Source organism: Pteropus medius, unplaced genomic scaffold (genome assembly GCF_902729225.1).
Source record: "Pteropus medius unplaced genomic scaffold, Ma_sr-lr_union100, whole genome shotgun sequence".
Taxonomy (NCBI): Eukaryota; Metazoa; Chordata; class Mammalia; order Chiroptera; family Pteropodidae; genus Pteropus; species Pteropus medius.
The window spans coordinates 10,481,904-10,501,972 of record NW_024355990.1 but is presented as its reverse complement, the minus strand read 5'-3'; the positions used below and the strand labels follow the sequence as shown (position 1 = coordinate 10,501,972).

Genomic DNA, 20,069 nt, shown 5'->3' with positions numbered 1-20,069 from the left:
AAAAAAGAATTTATTTTTTAGGGTCATGTTGATACTATCATTATCAATTATGTTACCATTTAACTAATTTTTAAAAGTTGAGACAAAATGTTATTTGTTTTTGAAAGGAAACTTACTTTCATTTAAGTCATTTGTAGCTGATAGGAAATAATATTTTCAATGGAAATAAAATTTAAACCTTAATACCTTTTAAAAATATAAAATAAAACTACACTCAGTATATATTTCCAGTATATATTTTCATAACTGACTTTATAATCAAATTAGACCAATTAAATTCACTCTTGTAGAAAGAAATTTGGGTTCAGAAAAGTCGGTCTTCCAGGTCTCTTGAATGGAAGATTTGCAAATCAAGGGGCTGTGGGTTGGCCATATTCTCCACAATAGTGCAGAGAAAAGCACAATAGACCAACCTGCATTCGTACTTTAATTCAATAAGCATTTGTGGATTGTCTCTACATGCTGGACATTCTGCAAGGTGCTGGGTCTACAATGGTGAACTCGACGAATCTGGTCCCTGTCCTTATGGAGTTTATGGACATTGAAAAAGAGATAGTTGATCTTAGTTAACATTCAATTACAAATTTTGATAAATACAATGAAGGAAAAGAACAAGGGGCTTTGAAAAAGAATAATGGGTGTTTTGAGAATTAGTGAAGGACTCTCTAAGGAAGTGACATTTCAGCTGAGGTGAAGAGCAGGGTGTCAGAGCCTTACCGGTAGAGGGAACATCCCCTTAAGATATCTACACATACTAGGTGTTCGGTGAATGTATATTGAGCTGACAAATTATTATTCATTACCAAATAACTAGATGTAGAAGTCATATTAATTGGTTGTCATAAAAGTGTGACCATAAAACATTAATGTGAAACTGTATTTGTCAGGTCACGCAAGCTTGGGGCTGTATTGCAACAGCTACAAAAGAGTATTTATCTGGCTTCACCCTTGAGGTCTTTGAATGGACTCTGATTTCAGCAGTTACTTCCTAAATACAGCTAGAGGTCCCCAGCATGGGTCTCATGTGTACTCTGTATATTACTTAATTATTATATAGTGTGCATCATTTGCTTTTCTCCAACCATTTGTAGCTGTGAGGATGTTATTATTCTCATTTCTTGCCTCTGATACTTGATAAAGGCATCTCAGGGGCTGCTGCCTTTCACCAATGCCCGCCCTGCCCCAGAGGCTGCTGGAGCCTAGTGTTAAGGGCAATGATGTCTGTACTGACTTTGCTGCCTTGGGAAATTATGGCCCCAAATGCTGCTTATGACTTCTGTTCTCAATATTTAAACACATATGAAACTCACAGAGCAGGAGTTCCTAACTTAGGCTCTGTAGGTGGACTTCAGACATTTGGGAATTCTGATTTGTATGCACATCGTGGTCATGTGGGCAGTTGGTGGCTGTAGAGTAAGGGGGGAGAATTGTAGCTTTTTAAAATTTTCAAAGGAAACTCCTCAGTGGGGGTCAATCCATCACTGTGCTTTGTATAGAATCACCTTTCCTTCAATGTTTCTATACTCATTGAACCAGATCTCCTCATAATGACTTAGGATGAGTTACTTTCTCGGAGGCTCCTTGTGTCTCATGTAAGGACAATCTAAGTGGGCACCCACCAGTCCTCTAAACAGGACATACAGGCTTGAGTCCTAAGCTCAGGCTCAAAGCTGGCAACCCAGCTGAATATGTATAACGAAAGTAACAATAAAACACCTACTTGCATATCCTAATAATATTTTGTTTGAACAACTGTTATGCATGTATGTATGTATGTATGTATGTATAGATACATATATATTTTAATGGAAAAGTGTCGATCTTCTAGTTCTTTAAAGTAGAAAAGGACATTATCTCATCTCTACTTTCACCTAGAGAAAATATTTTAAGAAATTTACCTTCATAATGTTTTTTTACTTTGTAACTTTCAATTGTATTTTTTTCCGCTGCAATTATTTTTCTCTCAGATGAACTTGACTTTGTTGCATTTTTTCCTTTGATCCTTTTTTTTTTCATCTTCCACTTTTCTGCTCATGTTCATTTCGACATCATTTGTCAAATTCATTTCACGTTCTTCCAAGCAATGGGGTTATCTATTTTAAACCTCTTCACTGAATGATCAAATTTCTGCAACTGCACGTATGGGTTTTGCATCCTTGATTCTCAGTGCAAATGATCTGGATTACTGATCATTCTTTAGCTATAAACACGTTCAAATATGCTTTTGAAAAACTAAACTTTCTTAAAAACATTTTACACCTTTTCTTTTCCCTAGTCTTCATGATTTGTCACTGAAATAATGAAGAACTGTTGGTTTTTACTTCCAGTGGGATGGGTTTGAAAAAGCACCTTGGAAAGAATATGACTTCCCTCTGAAAGCTTGAAAGTAACTAGGTAACAAATGAATGAATCTTTTATTTTCTTTATGGCAAATTGAAAAGATGCTTCAAGCTGTGCTTATGTTACATTTGGCATCACACTGAGTGAATTGCAGAGACTGCAGAAGGAATCCTGTTGTGAAATTAGATAAAAAACAGTGGAAAACTGAATTTCATTTAGGTGAGTGCTTTTACAATGTAAATGTTGTTTCTGCCTGTATATTTAAAAATATATAGTTTTCCCAGAAATGTCATAGAAGACCAGAGAACACTGCAACGTAGCAATGCAGACACGGAGACTGCCCTGAGGTGATTGAGACTTTTGGGGAGCAGCAAAATTACATTTTCCACTAGATTTTGCTATTCTACACAAAATTGGTAAACAAGAAGGCTTTTTATTTAATTTCAGAATCTTCAAAAATTGCAGGGAGTTTTTTCAGACCTAAGGTACTTTTCTAAATGCAAAAAAAAAAAAGTAATGCTTGTTTTCCATCTTAACCCAACCTCATTCGCCTCTGGGGTGTGAGAAAGACATTAGGCAGTTCAGTCCTTAATGTTTTCAGACTCCTCGAACGCCGATATCTGTCCAAATAACGGCCACACCCTTCTGTGAACATCCTCCAGTAATCTCGTTTTCTTTGCCTGTTCTTCCTTCGTAGCCCCTAAAGTGTTCACAAGGTACTCTCCGCGAGGGATGCTCCAGGGCAGCAGTGTCCAGATGCAGGTCTGGTTATCCCGCAAGTCTCGGCCTCGGACCCTCCTAAGAGGCACCAGGCAGAACAAAGAAAGGAGATTCATAGGTGAAAGTATGGAAAAAAAATGTGTCGCCATGGCAACGGGGCCGCGCGCACGCCGGGGCTGGCGGAGGAGGGGAAACGGGAGAGCTGAAGTCCCGCCTCCGACCGGCTGGGCGGTGGCAGCCGGAGCTGGGCGCGTCGCCGTGGTAACGGCGCCACGCGCTGCGCTGGTGCGCGGAAGGAGGGCGGCGGCGAATGCCGCGGCCCGCAAGGATTTGAAACCGTTTGGCGGCGGCGGCGGCGGCGGCGGCTCCAGGTTCTTGTTTTTCCGCATCTCCCTCCCCCGCTCCTGTCCCCGGGTTCTCGGGTGGAACTTTGCGTGGGGCGGCGGTCGCCCGGTCCGGCTCGTTCGGGGAGGGGCGTCGCCCCGCAGGCCCCGGGCCCGTTCTGGAGGCCCGAGGGGCGCGCGCCGCGTTCGGGGGTCTCGGGGCGCACCGCCGTGACCTCACGTGCAGAGTGACGTCCGGCCCGGGCACGGACCGGCAAAGTTCTGAGTCACGTTTGCTCGGCGGTCGACATGACGGGTCCGGAAAGCGGACCCGCGGGTTCGCCGCTCGTGAGAGGAAATCGGGGTCCGGGACGAGGCAGGGCAAGCGGCCTCGGCCTAGAGGGCCTGGCAGGCCGCCGCCCCGAGCCGGGCGCGGCTTCTGTCCCCTCTGGCAGGACCAGCGACTCTGGACACCGGCGCGCCGGAGTCGTCGCGGTCAGAACAGGGCCAGCGGCGCGGGAGTGAGGGCAGAACCGGCGCGCTGGCTCCTTTGTGGGAACGCTTCTCGTAATTCGCCTTGGGGAGGCCCTGCCCCGGCATCATGCTTGCTGGGAGCTGCAGAGTTTTTCTGAGTTTATTTGTCTTTTTAAATGTTCCAGAGAACAACTTAAGTCGATGTGAATAACTTTCATTCTGATCATCGTGCGGCTATTATTCTTATTTGCCCTTACTCTTTAAAGATGAGTAAAAATAAAAAAAGGCAAATGAAACGACACGTGCCTTTTCATAGTGGTGCCGCGCAGTGGAGCGCAGGATAATCTGTGCAGTGCTCTGTCCTGGCTGCCACTTTGCGGATCACTAGGTCGGTTACTTACCCCGCGGAGCCTCAGCTTCCTCCTCTGTTCAAGGGCCACGAAATAGTGTCTGTCTCCTACGGCGGTGTTCAAGGGCCACGAAATAGTGTCTGTCTCCTACGGCGGTGACTGAGATACGTTTGCAGAGCACATAGCATGCTTTTGGCACAATCAGGGAAGACTCACTGGTAACTGTCCACACATCCAGGTGTGTAAGCCAGGTAAACATGCACTTGGAAAACCTTTCGATGTAATGAAGTACATATTTCAAGTTTTCTTTAACGACCCACCATGTATCTAAAATATGGTTTCATTGAGCAAAATTGATTTCATGCCACTTTCAGGTATATGTTTATCGTTTGTCAAGGCTCATGATATATGTGAGCTGTATTCTTTGTTTAGCAGTTGTGGCTGCTTGTTTCCCCAAGGCCTTTTAATAATTATTTAATATTTAATATTTATCTCGCTTATGCTTTGCTGACTCGTATTGCAGCTAAGCACCTTGAGAAGGTCTTAGCCCACTTTATAGCTGTCCGCGTAGAAACAGGTTTAAAAAAAGTGCCAGTGAGTTAAATGTAAGACGTGATCCAAATATAGGTTATATATATACAGCAAGAGTCACCCAGTTTACTTCATTTTTGCTTTTGAAGTGATTTATGTGACTAGTAGGCACACTCTAAGTACCTAAAGCCTAAGTCAAAGATATATCCTCTTATTTTTCAATTCTAATAACAAATCAGCAATTCTAATAAATGGTAATAAAACTTTGATTAGATGGAACTAAGTAGATATAATTTATTTATAAGATGTAATTCGCATAGTGAGAATTCCTTGAAGGTTTGAAATGGTAACTTAATTTTTTGGGCTTTTTTGCATTTCATCATTTCTTTGGAGAGTAAATAAGGGATAAGGAGAAGTAGATTTTTAGCTTTTACCAAATATCACACTGACTGTTGTGTTTTTTTAAAACACAATACTCCAGTATTGCATGTTACTGTAGTAATTCCGATCGCCTTTCTACTTTTCAAAATACTTTTTTGTTAGTTGAAGATATTGTTGACTTATAGGCAAATGGCCAAGTGGTCAGATGTAATGGATCTGAGATATAGAGATTTCAAAATGTTAATCTGAGTTTTTTGCTTAATTTCATGACTTTGGATTAGTCTTTTAACTTTGAATTTTAGTTTCCTGTAACATTAAACACTATTATCTTCTGTTGTGTCCAAGGATTCATTGAGTGATTATTAAGAATCTTTTTGCTTTTGCCCTAGTTATGAGTGCCCTCAGAGCAATGTTTGAGTACATTGGCAGGGTACTGTTTAAGCCTGGGAGTCCAAGCACTTAGGCCAGGGCTGTGCTTAAAATTCTGGGTTTATGAGTTTCCATTTGTTTGCTCATCTGTTTGAATAGTTGCTTTTTAGCTTTATGATTTAACATCCAGCAGTGGTATCATAACTTTCTATTACCAAGTACATAACTGATGTAGTTTTGGAGGAATGCAGTTAGTTATTGTAGGAATGCAAAACAAAACCAGCCAAACAACCCCAGGCCAACTAACTCATCGGAAAAAGCATTTAAATGAAATTTATCTTAACTAAGTCTTGAATTTGAAAATGTAATGCAGAAGGTAGGGTGATCAGTTTAAGTAAAGAGAATTAAGGGCATATAATTTCTATTCTAGAAGACCTATTTGATACTCAGAACAGGATCTTAAAAAAAAAAGAAAACCTACTAGTAATGTAAAAGTGGGACATGAATCCCTTTCGTTAGCATTTATTTACCAGTCAGTTCTTCAGCTTCTAATACCTACCACACAATGCGCTACGTACCTGCTAAGATGTGTAAGTCATGGTCTCTGCCTTCCAGGAGCATCTCATAGATGGTGGAAGACCTGTGAGTAATACATAGATGTGTTAAAAAAAAGAAATCTCGTGATACATGCTACACAGATGTGAGCAGTATACACTGAGAATGAGCAACAATGCATAAGGATAAGCAGTATACACTGAGAATGAGCAACAATGCATAAGGATAAGCAGTATACACTGAGAATGAGCAACAATGCATAAGGATAAGCAGGGCGAGTTTATGCAGAAGGGACATGAATTACATTTACCTGACTCCAGACAGAGGGAACAGCCTGTGAAAAGGATGTGGGATCATATAAGTGCTTGGAGTGTTTGAAGAATGACGAGGAGTTCCCTGGTGGTGAAATGGTCATGGGTGGGTTGGTGTAGTTAGGCAAAGTGTGTGCTCGTAGAGAGGGGAGAGAGATGGGCTCTAAATGCAAAGGCACTTAAAGGCCTGACTTTGGATTTAGATAGCATCCTGTTGCAGTAGGCAGCCCAGAGAGGTTTTTAAGTAGGGATTGATACGCTTCGCTTTGTACTTGGGAAACTTACTCTAGTATCGGTGAGGTCTAAAGTAGGGAAAAGTAAAGTAGGTTTTATGTAAGTGGTCAGAAGGGCTTTCTCTGAGACAGTGGCAGTGAGAATAGAGATGGAGGCAGGATTTGAGATATTTCCGAGTATTGGCTGATATATTGGTTTATGGGAGTTTAGAAAATGGGAACAGTGGAGGAGAAGGAGTCAGTGGGACAGAAAGTTCGACCCAGCAAGGAGAGAATTAATAGGTGATAGAGATACTGGTATTAGAAGGCGAGTTCATGCTTCTGATACAGAAGCAAAGAATGTGAGGATGTGTTCTCTGAGAGGTAATTGAGAGGTAGCGGGAATAGCATTTTGGGGTGTTGTTATCTGACTTCATTACTTTCCCATGAAGCAGGACGTAAGATTTTCAAAATTGTGAGGGAGGCTGGAGCGGTTTAAAGGACTTTAAGATATCTGGTAAATATTTAAAAGCTGCTTTGTGGAGTCAGAAATAGTAAAAGGCTCCTGAGACTTCCAGTAAGATGGGAAACTGCCATTTTTCTCCAGCAAACCCTTAATTAGGGAATGAAGGAGGATGTCAGGGGTTCGAGACTTGCTGAGTGTAAGGAGAAGATGGAGTGGAATAGAGTTTAAGAGGGTAAGAGGCTGTGATCAGATAGAAGAGTTTTGGGGAGGTGGCAGTGATGAGAATGGGTAGTAGGAGGTATAGTCAGATGGCGGGAGCCTAATAAGAGGGGAATTTGGGGGTTGAGGTTAATGGCAGTCATTGGAAAAGGCAGTGTGATCTCAGTGACTGTTTTCCTACCTGGGAAAAGTTTGGAGAGAGACGGAAAGACTCCAGGGAGGACATGCATGTACTTGACAGAGGACTTGAAACCTTGGTTCACTTCACTGTGAGGGAAGTCAGGTCAGCCCGTGCAAGCTAGGGCTTACTTACAGAGACAGAATAGAGAGAACTTTCTGTGAAGAGGCTCCTGATAATAAAATGGAGGATACTGAGCTAAATATTCGCAGCTGGTTTAGCAGAGGGAGGGCGTTCCATGGATCACGATAGCTTATGGGGCAGAACAGAGCTTTTCCCCAAATATGTAATTTGCAAATTGAATAGATGACAAATGAGGGAACATAACAAAATGTAGAGGTAGTCCATATCCCTACCAAGACATTTATTTCATAACTTAAAAGATGTTGAGTGTGGATATATTTTTAATTTAAGGAATTTTGTCAACCTACATTTCTGTTTTTTGAGATTTACCCCCTTTATATTCAGTATATATATTTGCTATTTAGGAAAGAATATAAAGACCAATATTTTAAGTTTTTTTGAGGAGAATTAAATAATTTTAGTTTATATAGAGTTAAAATCACTTTTTTGAGATACAGTTCCTTGCGTTTTTACACTTAAAATGAATAGGGTCTTATAAGCTCTTCCACAGACAGTATGCAGAACAGTTCCAACACCCCAATAATTTCCTTATGCCACCTCTTCATATGCACATCTCCCCCCACTGCTAACCCCTGTCAACCACTGATCTGTTTTATATGCTCATATTTTTTGTCTTTTCTAGAATGTCATACAAATGGATTTGTACAGTATGTAGCCCTTTGAGAATGGTTTCTTTCACTAAGCGTAATATATTTGAAGTGTACTCATTTCGCTGTGTGTATCAGTGCATTCTTTGGTGTTGCTGACTAATGTTTCACTGTGTGTTTATGTCACAACTTGCTTATCCATTCCCCAGGTGAGGGGCGTTTGGGTTGTTTCCAGTGTTTGATGGTTACAGAAGAAAAAGGCTGCTATAAACATTACAGTCAGGTTTTTGTGTAAATATGGATTTTGTTTCATTTGGATAAATACTTAAGAGTGGGATTTCTGGATTATATGCTAAGTGTATGTTTAACTGTGGAAGAAACTGCTAACCGGTTTTTCAGAGTGGTTGCACTATTTTGTATTCCTACGGCAGTGCATGAGAGTCCCTGTTGTTCTGTGTTCCCACCAGCACTTGGTATTGTTTGCATTTCTTATTTTAGATGTCCTACTGGATGTGTAGTGATATCTCATTGTGGTTTTAATTCGCATTTCCCTAATGACTAACAGTGTTGAGCATTTTTTCATATGCTTATTTGTCATCTCTAAATCTTCTTTGGTAAAGGGACTAATTGTTTTGCTGATTATTTTTATTAGGTTGCTTGTTTTCTTACAGTTTTGTGAGTTCTTTGTATGCTCTTGGTATAAGTCTTTTATGAGATATATGATTCACATATATTTTCATAGAGTCTGTAGCTTTTCAGTCCCTTAATAGAGTCCTTTGCAGAGCCAAAGTTTTTTATTTTAGTGAAGTCTGATATGCCAATTTTTTCTTATGGGTAGTGTTTTCTGTGTTGTATCTAAGAAATCTTTGCCTTTTCCAAGGTCGTAAAGATTGTTTCCTATGTTTTCTTCTAAGAGTTATAAGTTTATAAATTTATGGTTTTAAATTTTAGATCTGTGATTTATTTTGAGTTCATTTTTGTTTATAATATGAAGTTTAGGTTGAGGTTTGTTTACTTTTTTTTGCATATGGATGCCCAGTTGTTTTAGTATAATTTGTTGTAAAAACTGTCATTTTGCCATGAATTGTACCTTTGTTGGAAATCAGTTGTCCATATTTGCATTGGTCAATTTCTGGACTCTCCAGTCTGTTCCATTGGTCTATGTGTCTTATGCTTTCACCAATATCATATTGTCTTGGCTGTTGTAGCTTTATAGTACATCTTAAAGTTGGGTAATATGAATCTTTCAACTTTGTTCTTCTTTTTTGGTTTTGCTATTCTAGCCTCTTTAACTTTCTAAAACATAAATTTTAGAATCAGCTTGTGTATGCAAGCAGAGTTCTGCTGGAGTTTAGAACGGAATTGCATGAAATCTGTAGATCAGTTTAGGGAGAATTGATATTTAATGCTAATGAGTTTTCTTTGATCTCTTTCATCAGAGTTTTATAGTTTCAGCATATGGATTCTTAATACTTTAATTTTAAATCTTTTACAGACTGAATTATAGAAATGGGAAGTGAAGAAGAAAAATGGGAGAAGCTGGATGCGGAATTCGATCACTTTGTGGTAGATATGAAGCCCTTTGTTTTAAAATTACCCCATAGGTCAGGTAAGATTATGTTTGAAAATTAGATTCTAAGATTAATTTTTTTCTTTATGTTATATCATCAATCCAGTGAACCATCGAAGTGGAAATAAAGCTGAATTCCTTTAGTATCAGTTTTTATCTTAAGCTGATTAGTAGAATTGTTTACTTTGAGCTGTTCAAGGGTAAATAGAAATTTAGTGATAATGTCTTACTAAACCAGGGAAGGATCTTGTGATACCACTTCTCGTATGTCATGAGCTTCAAGCACATGGATCTCTAAAGTTAGCTACAGCTTACTTCCTGCATCTTTTTCCTCATACCATGGAAATGTTTCCTTTTTCAGGAGCCTGCTGTCCACCTGCTCTCTGACCCTTTTGTTTATCAAAGTGGCAAAGACTCTATTGGTCTTGTATGCTTATCAGTTGACTGAATACAATCAAGTGCGAATGAATTTTTGCTTCTGTCTCGTCTCCAATTTCTGGTCTGTAATTATGGAATGAGAGTCTTTGTCGCAAGTCAAAGAATTTTCAAATAATTTAAGATATAGAGAACACTTGGAAAGAGTTTGGGGGGTCACTGAAGATTCACCAAGTCATAACTTGGCATAAGACTGACTAAAGGCAAATCTGACTTGGCATCTTTTAGTGGAGGGTTTGGAGTGGAGCAAGAAAACTGGCTTTACCCTGTCCAAGTTTCCTATTTCCCTGAAGTGGCCAAGTGAATGCTATATTCAAAATGAGGAGCCGGGTCAATATTAGATATTTATTCCTGGGAGCTGCGCTGGGAGAAGGGAGTGTAGTGTATGAGTTACCCATTGTTCCAGGCCTGTAGCCTTTCCTAGTCCAGCATGGCGTGGCATGGTCTTCCCACCAAGCCTCTTCCTCTGCCCTCTTGCCTTATCAGACTGTGTAACCTTTCTTCCTCTGCTCAAAATTATTTCATATCCTGTAGCTTATTCACGATTTTTTTGAATTAATATTTAATGATATTTCTATACTATGTCAGTCATCTTTTGATATTTTTTCTTTTTGTTTTAGATTTGCTGATTAGGAAAAATTTTAATTAAAATCTCACATTATAAATGTATTTCAGATAAATTGTCTTCACATTTCACCTTCTTTTAAAATGAATTTTTAGGTACATGGATTTGGATCAATTATAATCTTTGGTTCACGACTCATTGTCATTGTACATCCCTGGCCCTCTTTTATTTAATTAATGCTTAGCGAGTGCTTGGGAACTCACACCCCAGGCAAGAACCTGAGCGTTCTTAACAACTTATATCTTGTAGCTGGATTCCACTTTTGATAACAGTTTTTCCCCATCATTTTAAGCAGAGGAATGAATCTTTTTTGTTAACCAAGTTGTACTGAATTCTGGCCATTCCGAAATTACATAGATTTCAGTTTGCTGCTGGGCATATAGAAAATACATAGTTTGAAAACAGTTTATTTAAATTTATCAGTTTTCGTGTTTATATTTTCTCGTTACACAAAGTATGCCCATTATTTCATGAAGTTTGCTTTGTGATTATGTAATTTTCAAAGCTAAAAATACAAAAGTTCTTTAGAGGCTAGCTCTCATAACTGTAGTGATAAATCTGGTATGAGCAAAGTAGTAAATCCAGCCTCAGCGATTTTTTGTAGGAAAAATAATAAATGACTATGACCTTTAGGAACTAAGAGATTAAAGCAGGCTTATGATTTGTGTTAGATATATAATCCTCAAATTGAGTTAGACTGATAAAAGATTAGTGTCAAAATAGTTTTCATGAGACCTAAAAACAATTCTGTGTCATGGCAAGATAAGTCAGGTTATTATATGTGGATTAAACTGTGCTGTATGTTTTAGGTAGTTTTTAAAGGGATAATTATTTTATGAAATTACATGTAAATAGCCCTCAATTATTGTTACAGAGGTTAAAAGGAACCCTAAATAAATCAACTACAAATCCCTGAAAATTATCAGTTTTAATAAATAAAACATTTGAGATTTAATTTTAGGTTAAGTTTAAAATGCTTAAATAAGATTGCATTTTATCTCTTTCAGTTTGTATAATGAGAATTATAGAAAGATTTTTCAACACAACTAAAATTATTTTAGAGATGTTTTTACAGCAAATTTTTTATCTCAGAAATTTATTCGACAATAATCCAGATTTTATTTTTGAGAAAGTATTTCTTTACATTTGTCTTGGCTGATCATTAATTAACTGATGAACTCTAGCCCAGGGGTTGGCAAGCTATAGCCTCTGGACCAAATTGAACCCACTGCCTTTTCGATAAAAGTTTTATTAGAAAACAGCTGCGCCCATTCGTTTACATGTAGTGTGTGGTGATTTCGTGCTGCAGTGGCACAGTTGAGTAGTTGTGCCGGAGATCATATGGCCTGCAGAGCCTAAAATGTTTACTGTGTGGCCCTTTACAGATTGTTTGCTGACCCTTGCTATAAACAAAAGCAGATTTACATAGGTCTTTAATGATTATTTACTGAGAAATCAAGTCTCTAATAGTTCTTATGTATTTCTAGAACGGCAGAGGTGTGCACTGTGGATTAGAAAACTGTGCGAGCCTTCAGGAACAGGTGTAGGAATAATGGGCAGGAAGAATCGAAACCTATACGCAAAACTGCTACTGCACATGCTTAAGCGAGGAGTGATCGAAGGCCCTTTTATACACCGACCGGAACCAGGGACACTGAAAACTTTACCTTCGTACATGGTTAGTGTCATTGATCAAAAGGTGTATTAGTTTCTTTAAAAGTGTCAGTTTATCATCCTTTTTGGGAATGGTCATATTAGTAAGTTCTAAGTTCTAGATAATATATTAGTTAAAACTAAGGTTTCGTTTTCCTCTCTGATTCATTTTTTCTTATTTTGAGGAGAAATCAGATATTGGCCTGTAAGGAAACTATACTTATTGGGTTAGTCATTACACAGTGTTCTACAGTATTTCTAAAAAGCTTAAAGTTAATTTTTAAGATTGAGCCTTTTCCACTAATTTTCACTGGTTTATAATAATGTTTTATGTATGTCAGTAAATTCTAGTTATTAAACTTTTTCATATTTAAAAATTTTTGAGAGGATGGATTGAATGTCTTCTAAAGTTCCTTTCTAATGTAATAAAATGACAATAGTAAGTTGGAGTTGAGAAGTGATTTCCCACACTTGATTTAATCTAATTTCGTTATCAAAATCAAGTTTGTTACAAAGGCAGTTATAATTATGCTTGGTGATGAATTGTCATTGTCTTGGTCCTTGTCACCATGAAATATGTGTTCATTTGTGTGGTGTTTGAATACTTGAGAAATCTGAAGTACTAGGTGTTGGCAGTTGCTGTTAGGATATATATGAATTTTTTTTTAAAGAACTGCAAGAATCTTTTATTTTTTTCTTGTAATTGTATTCTTGTATTTTAAGATTTTTCTGTATTTTATCACTTAACTTAAACAAAAATTCATTCAAGAGGCATTCTGTACAACTAGACCATAACTTTGTTATCCATGGCAGAATGCCAGAAGTTCTAATGCTGTCACCTCTTGTGTGTTAAAGTACAGCCATGAATCTTGCTTTAAAATCATTAGTCTCTGGGATAGTAGTTACTCAACTTGGTATTCGATTAAACGTTGGAGTGACTATGTCGTTCATCAAGAAATTGCTATGCATGTCGATTTGGGATGGAGGGGCATGTGTCACCCTTTGCCGGAAAACAGCCTCTTGAGGATTTTTGTGTAGAATCGGGAGAATGATTGTAGAAGTATCCATCCAGTTAATGCAGATTTTTCTTCAGAAATGTGTCATGAAGCCCGGCTCACTTGAAGAGAAATAAAGGGGCTAATGTCATTCTTTTTGATAACTAAAGGTAGGACATTAGGACATTTTCTGAAACCTTCAGATGTTGGGATATGAGTATATTGTCTCATGTTTTCCCACTCACACTTAATTTCATAGAATCATAGGAAAGGGATTTATTTTACAAATAATAACAATCAGAAGGCCTAGAGATTTGCCTTAGATTCCCCAGCTCGTTTATGGTGTGGCCAGAGTAAAATCCTAGCTCTTCAATTCTTTTTCCCACCTTACCAAGGGATTCCTAATTTTTATTTCTCATTTTTATTGGTTGTGGTTTCTCTGCCCACTAATTCTTTATTTGGGGGTACAGAGTAGTTAATGATCACAGAAAGAAATAAGTTAGCACATCATTTCAAAAGAACTTTCCATTTGTCTTTTCATAAAGCTACTATTCTTATACAAATAATTATCAGATTTATTCATTATGTAATTTTATCAGATTTCTTATATAGCAGAGCACAACTAAAATGTAAATATGTTGTCTCTTTTATGTGTTTTAATATTTCATAATTCATTATACATTTAATGATATATATTTTTACATTTTTATGTATTTGAATTTAAGTATTCGAAAGGTTGTTACTAAACTTGAAACTTGATGGAAATCTTAACTAATTATAGTACATTTTGAAAGAATATTTTTTCTAATTTTTAAAAATCAGTCCATCTATTTTGATGAACCAAATCCAGCACAAGCAAAAGCTTCAAGCCCAGAAAGATTACCAGACTGGGTAATGGGGGAGCTGGGGTCAAGCAAACACAGTGAATCGTGGAAGCTTTCTTCTGGAGATGAGTGCTGTCTGGTGCAGTCGCCAGCTGACGTCCACAGGTACGCTATGAAAATAAGGTTTCGCGTGTGTTTCATCATTTAGCCTGTCTTTGGAACTGGTTCATACATTTCATTTTTTCTTTTTCTTTTTTTTTTATGGTAAGTAATTAGTTTATATTTTTGTAAAAGCTAAAGACTGTGAAGGGATGTTGGGTGGGTTAAATAACAGTTTTGCTTTTTTATTTACTTTATATTCTAAATTATGTTATATTTTTAGCCCCTTTTTGGATATTTGTTATATACATTCCATTGCTTGGAAAGTGGCACCTGAGAATCTTTAAATAACACAATTCTCTGTTTTCCTTTATGATAAGCATGAATTAAGAATGTTATCAGTGACTTCAACAAAATGTAACATCTTGCATATCCATCTTGAAGCTCATGCTTGAATTTCACTCTTTTTACACTCATTGAACAATATTCGTTTTGATTTAATAAAATAGTGAATGTAAATGTAAACCTCACTAAACTGTGCTTTCTTACTAGAGTACTACGCTTAAAGAGGATTTTTAGTGCAAATAAACTTCTAAGTTTTTTGAAATACACAAAAATGATTATGGTTGTAATATAACTTTTGGCTTTTAGGAGAGATAGATTTAAATTGGACTTTTATCAAATTTTGAGTTTTACATTTGGCATTATTCCCTGAAATGTTAAAATATTAGACAGCATCATTCGACGTGTACCATAGTTCATACTTCACTCCTCACCATTTTCTTGGTAATTTTAATTTTTGGAATTTGATTTGGTTAACAGTGTAATCTTTCTTTTCTACTATATGATTTTTGGTTTATTCCTTAATCAGATATAGAAGTGTTACTAGTAATTCGAAATGTCTTCATAGTTGATGTAGTCTGGTTATCTGTTTTTCAGACTTCATGTTTTATGATGCAGAAGAACTGATGAACACAAAGCAAGAGGTCTAGTCTATATGGAATTTTTTGATTAGAAAGGGGAAACATTAAAATAGAGGCAAAAAAAGGAAGAGGTGATAGAATTAAGAACACATTGAGGAGAGTAAAAAATGAAGAGATGAGTCCATAGGAGGGTGGTGTGAAATACTTATTTTTGCATTCATACGGGAAATAAAAGTAGAAGAAGTGTAATTGTGGAGTTTTTGTTAGCCTTATAAGCAGGTAAAGAGATCGTGGTTTGTATAAAAAAAAAAAAAATACAGTTCTTGATTTGGCAGCAAAATCCATGAGGTGTTTGCCATAACATTCATTGAGTGACTAAATGCCGAGTTCCCTTCTGGGAGAAATGAAATGTGGAGTTTACAGTGTGAGGGCAACATGAGTACTTTCTCACGCCTTGGAGCTTAGACCAGAGGTTGAAAATTAGTGATCTTCCTGGACTGAACGAATCATGTGGATACATTTGTTTTGTTTGACTTACATAATGTCTTTAAAGATTTTTGAATGAGTTGTCAAAATTAACAATTGTAGAATTTCATATAAAAAGCTAAGTTTCTGACTTATTTTAAAAAGTGGAGACCTAGCAACCTTTCCAGAAGACAGCCATAGATTGGTTGTACCTAAGTAATAGTTACTCCCCTAAGGTGGTTTGCCTTCTTTATTTCCTGCTAATTCCTGACACTGAGTTTGAAGTCAGTTACATTTATTATTGAACTTTAGCTTCTTCTTTTTTCTTTTTTCTTTTGTTAAGAGGAAATGAAGTATTTGTTTTTCCATTTTTATATTCAATCAAAAGTAGAAAGAAGAAAGATAAATGATTCAAGAGGAGGTTAGAGTCTATGGCCAAGCCACCCTGAACGAGCCCAATCCCGTCTGATCTTGGAGGCTAAGCAAGGTCGGGCCTGGTTAGTACTTGGATGGGAGACCACCTATGAAGACCAGGTGCTGTAGGCGTAAAAAAATAAAATAAAAAAGAGGATAGAGACTATATCTTTGTGGAAGTGAAGCATATCCTTATATCTGGCAGCATAATCACTCATTTGTTACCCGTTTAAGTCCTATAGACATTTATTTGATCTATAACCTTTGTTTTAGATGAATAGGGAAGAGAGATAGGTATGTGGATAACTTCAGTAAAGCAGTTATGTGTAGTTGTGGAAGTATTCAAGAAGACTGAGGTGTGTGTAAGGGTAGGATTCAGGATCGGAAGTAGAATTGCCATTTCTAGGGAGTCCAGGTGAATGGACTTTACTTTCTCAGAACAGGATAAAATTTGAGAAAATGTAGTGAGAATATTCTTCAAATATTAGTGATTTTTTTCTAGAAAATGAAACCATAATAAAATCTGTACAAGTTTAACAAATAACTTATTTCTCTTTGCTGCTCAACTAAAATAAAATGGCATTTTAATGCAAATTACCTGAGTATGAGTTATTAGTTGTCAGTTAGGTAGTAAGTAAGTAATGGGAAAGCAGGCATCTTTTGGTCCTAGTCATTCTCACAGCTTCATAAGAGCCTTACCTGACATCCTGGGTCTGTTTGGGTGACCCTATTATTTATGCCAAGGTACTTTGTGTTTCTTTGTTGCACTCATCACATGTGCATGGGTTCCATTTCTGTCCTCTTTGCTAGATTGTAGATTTCATGAGGCAAGAATTGTGTTTTTCCTGTTTGCACTTTATTTCCAGTGCCTAGCACTGAGCAGGAAACCGTTAGGAACTCCATAAGCATTTCTGTTTGGTGAGTGCATGCATGATGGAGGAAATAGATTGTGTTAGGCACTGCCACATATTTAATTTAATCAGCATGAAAACCCTTTGAGATAGGTATGTTGTGGCAGAGAGAATGGCCCACAGGGATTAAAAAAAAATCTTTTAGAAAAAGTTTAGGGAAGGATAAATTTTAGAAGTTAAGAGAAGTATGAGTGTAGGATATAGAGATGCCCTCCATATACCAGGAAGAATATAAAGACAGGGAAGGAGCTGGAAATGGCACACTTAAATATCTTTATGGTGAAGTGTGCTAATATCGGTAAGGCCAAAGGCTTACAATTAGGGCAGCAAAAACAACACAGGGTACTACCTTTTCCTATATGTTTCTCAATTTAATTTGATTTATTTAAGAATTTTAATCTGATTTATAGTTTTAATGTGTATGTACATTAATTAACAGATATTTGAAATTTTATATACATGCATTTTATATACTAACATTTACTTTAGCTAGAGGCAATAAAACTGATTTTAAGGCCAAATAAGTAACGTGTAATTTCAGATGAGAAGTGGTGGTGAAGTTTAGTGGTGACCTGTCTTCATATTTCTGTTCTAACGTTGTTCCTTTACTCTGTCTGAGTGGTCATAGTGTGCTAATGAAAAAGTTAGTATCTGCTAGTGTTGACCCAATACATCTAATCAGTTCTGTAAGAAATTGTTTTAAAAAGTTTAAGAGGCTTATAATATTTGACACATGTATATTTTTATAGTGAATAATTTATTGTTACTTAGAACTGAAGTTTAATGCTGCCTCATAAATTTTACAACCACTTCAACTTGTCCTTTGAAAAACCTCTTTAATCTTAAAAGATTTTCCCCCTTAGTGTTTCTTTTTTGATCACTTTATAAAATCCTGCTTTACTTAGACCTTTTTGTATGTGAAGTATTTCTAATGGCATTTTAGATTATGCTGTTTGTGTCCTAGCCTTTTTATATTATTAAAGATGCAGAGTCCTTTTGAAGCCTCTTTGTTAGGACTCCCTATTCAGTAGAGATGGCACCTTTCCTTTACCTTTATTCTTCTTGTAGGATACGGTATGTGGCCTGGTTCTAAACACGTTAGAAGTATTATGAGGTTATAGTCTATCAGGCATATTATTATGCTTTTTTCCCCCCACCAAGTATACATCATACATCAGTAAACTTAGTATTTCACATTAAATGGCTTCAACACGTAACTAGTTCTGTCCTGGTTTTATTCTTTGCTTTCCTTTTTCATATTTCTCGCTATAAATTTATGTTATTGGCCATGTTTTCTTTTAGAAAAACCACTTTCCAAATTGCATTGCTATTTCATTAGAGATCTATTATTGTCTTTTTATGTGAGAGATCTGCTTATTTTCTTGACAACAGAATATTTTAGTTGTATTTGAGTTTGGAGCATGATTTTACTAAGTGTAAACATTCCTGGTGAGACCCCAGACCTAGAGCTTATGCTCTAGTGTGGTTAATTTCATTTAGTTCTCTAACCGTGAGCTGTACATCTTTATATATTACTTCCTGGTCGTCTTTCAGAAGCCTACTGTTGAGATCTGGTAAAGACGTTAACTGTCTCTGTGGTAGGCAGACTTCCAGGTGGCCCCACAATCCTCCTCTTGTGTAAGCCTTTCCCCTTGAGTGTGGGCAGACCTGTGACTTGCTTCCAACTAATAGAATATGGCAGTGGTGATGGGCTGTCACTTCCATGAGTACCTCATGATATATAAGACTGTCCTGCCAGCTGACTGGCTCTAGAGTCTTGTTGTCGTTTCCTTGTTGGCTTCAAAGAAGTGAGCTGCCGTAAATCCTGTAGCCGAAAGGCACCAAAGGCTGCCGGCAGCCACGTGAGTGGGAGAAGCGGATGCTTCCCTAGTTGAGTCTCCAGATGAGGACGCAGCTCTGGCCAAACCATGATTGCACCCTCGTGTGGCCTTAACCAGAGGACCCAGCTCAGCTGCGCCTGCACTTCTGACCCACAGGAACTCTGAGAAAATACGTGTTTAAAGCTGTTCGGTTTGTGGCAATTTTCTATGCTGCAGTAGATGATTAATGTAGTTTTTATCCTCATTTTAGAAAAGCGTGCAATCCATATGCAATACATGCTTGTCGTAAAACCTCAATGTAGAGTAAAAACATCCAAGTCTTTCTCTGCATGTCCTCCTTATCCCACTTTCCTCATGAGAGGTAATAGTTATGAACAGTTTGGTGTGTATCATTATACAGTAGATACACACCCCCAGATCTGTAATTAAGAATTTATAAATTGGCTTACACTATATGCACTGTTCTGAGACTTGCTCTTTTGTCACTTAAATGTGTCTTAAACCTGTGTCAGGTAGTTGTCCTCTTTTTAATTGCAGGTAATAACTCGTAGTATGGATTTACTGTAATTTTCCTGTCTGTGGCTCTCAATTCTTTATCGTTACAAAGAATGCCTAGGTTAGCATCCTTGTACATATATGCACCTGCGTGTATTTCGGGCTGTTATTGATTCCCAGAAAAGGAATTGTGATTTCAGTAGCTAGGCACGTTAACAAATTTAGTAGGTGAACTATCAGTGGGATCGTCAGTAGGTTCAACATCTTGTGCAGTGGTAACAGGAGTCTACATGAGCTAGTATGAGGGATCTCCGAGATGTGTAAAGTTCAGAAGAAGTACCAAAAAGTATAGTCAGCTTCCATTTGTGTGTGAGTATGTGTATTTTACGGATACATATGTGTCCATGTGTATGGCATATTTCTAGGTGCCATATGCAAAACTTTTACCTTTAAGGAATGGGACTAGCCTGGTGTGGAAAGTGAAAAACTTTTTATTCTACATGTGTCTTTATTATTTTTAATAATCACACACTTTTTGATAGATACAGTCACTTTGCCCTCCAAAACACATCTTGTTAAAATGTTTGGGCATACACATTATTAACATCAGTGATGCTCATTAATAAATTTCACTTTATGTAACGAATATACAGATTTAA

General features: G+C 37.4%; 1 protein-coding gene and 1 pseudogene across 11 annotated transcripts in view; both read left to right on the top strand.

The window, feature by feature from the left end:
- Positions 1-3,360: 3,360 nt before the first annotated feature.
- Positions 3,361-20,069, top strand: part of CEP112 (centrosomal protein 112) — a 327,899-nt gene continuing 311,190 nt past the window's right edge. For 3 of the 11 annotated variants that reach the window (XM_039859706.1, XM_039859707.1, XM_039859698.1), the window contains exons 1-4: positions 3,364-3,431; positions 9,656-9,769; positions 12,278-12,468; positions 14,261-14,427. In XM_039859706.1, the coding sequence (XP_039715640.1) occupies positions 9,670-9,769; positions 12,278-12,468; positions 14,261-14,427 (458 nt within the window). In that variant the 5' untranslated portion in view covers positions 3,364-3,431; positions 9,656-9,669. Of the gene's footprint in view, positions 3,432-4,342; positions 4,459-9,650; positions 9,770-12,277; positions 12,469-14,260; positions 14,428-20,069 lie in introns of those variants that run through there. The other 8 variants (XM_039859703.1, XM_039859699.1, XM_039859702.1 and 5 more) reach the window with 8 other exon arrangements.
- Positions 16,177-16,295, top strand: LOC120600528 (uncharacterized; annotated as a pseudogene).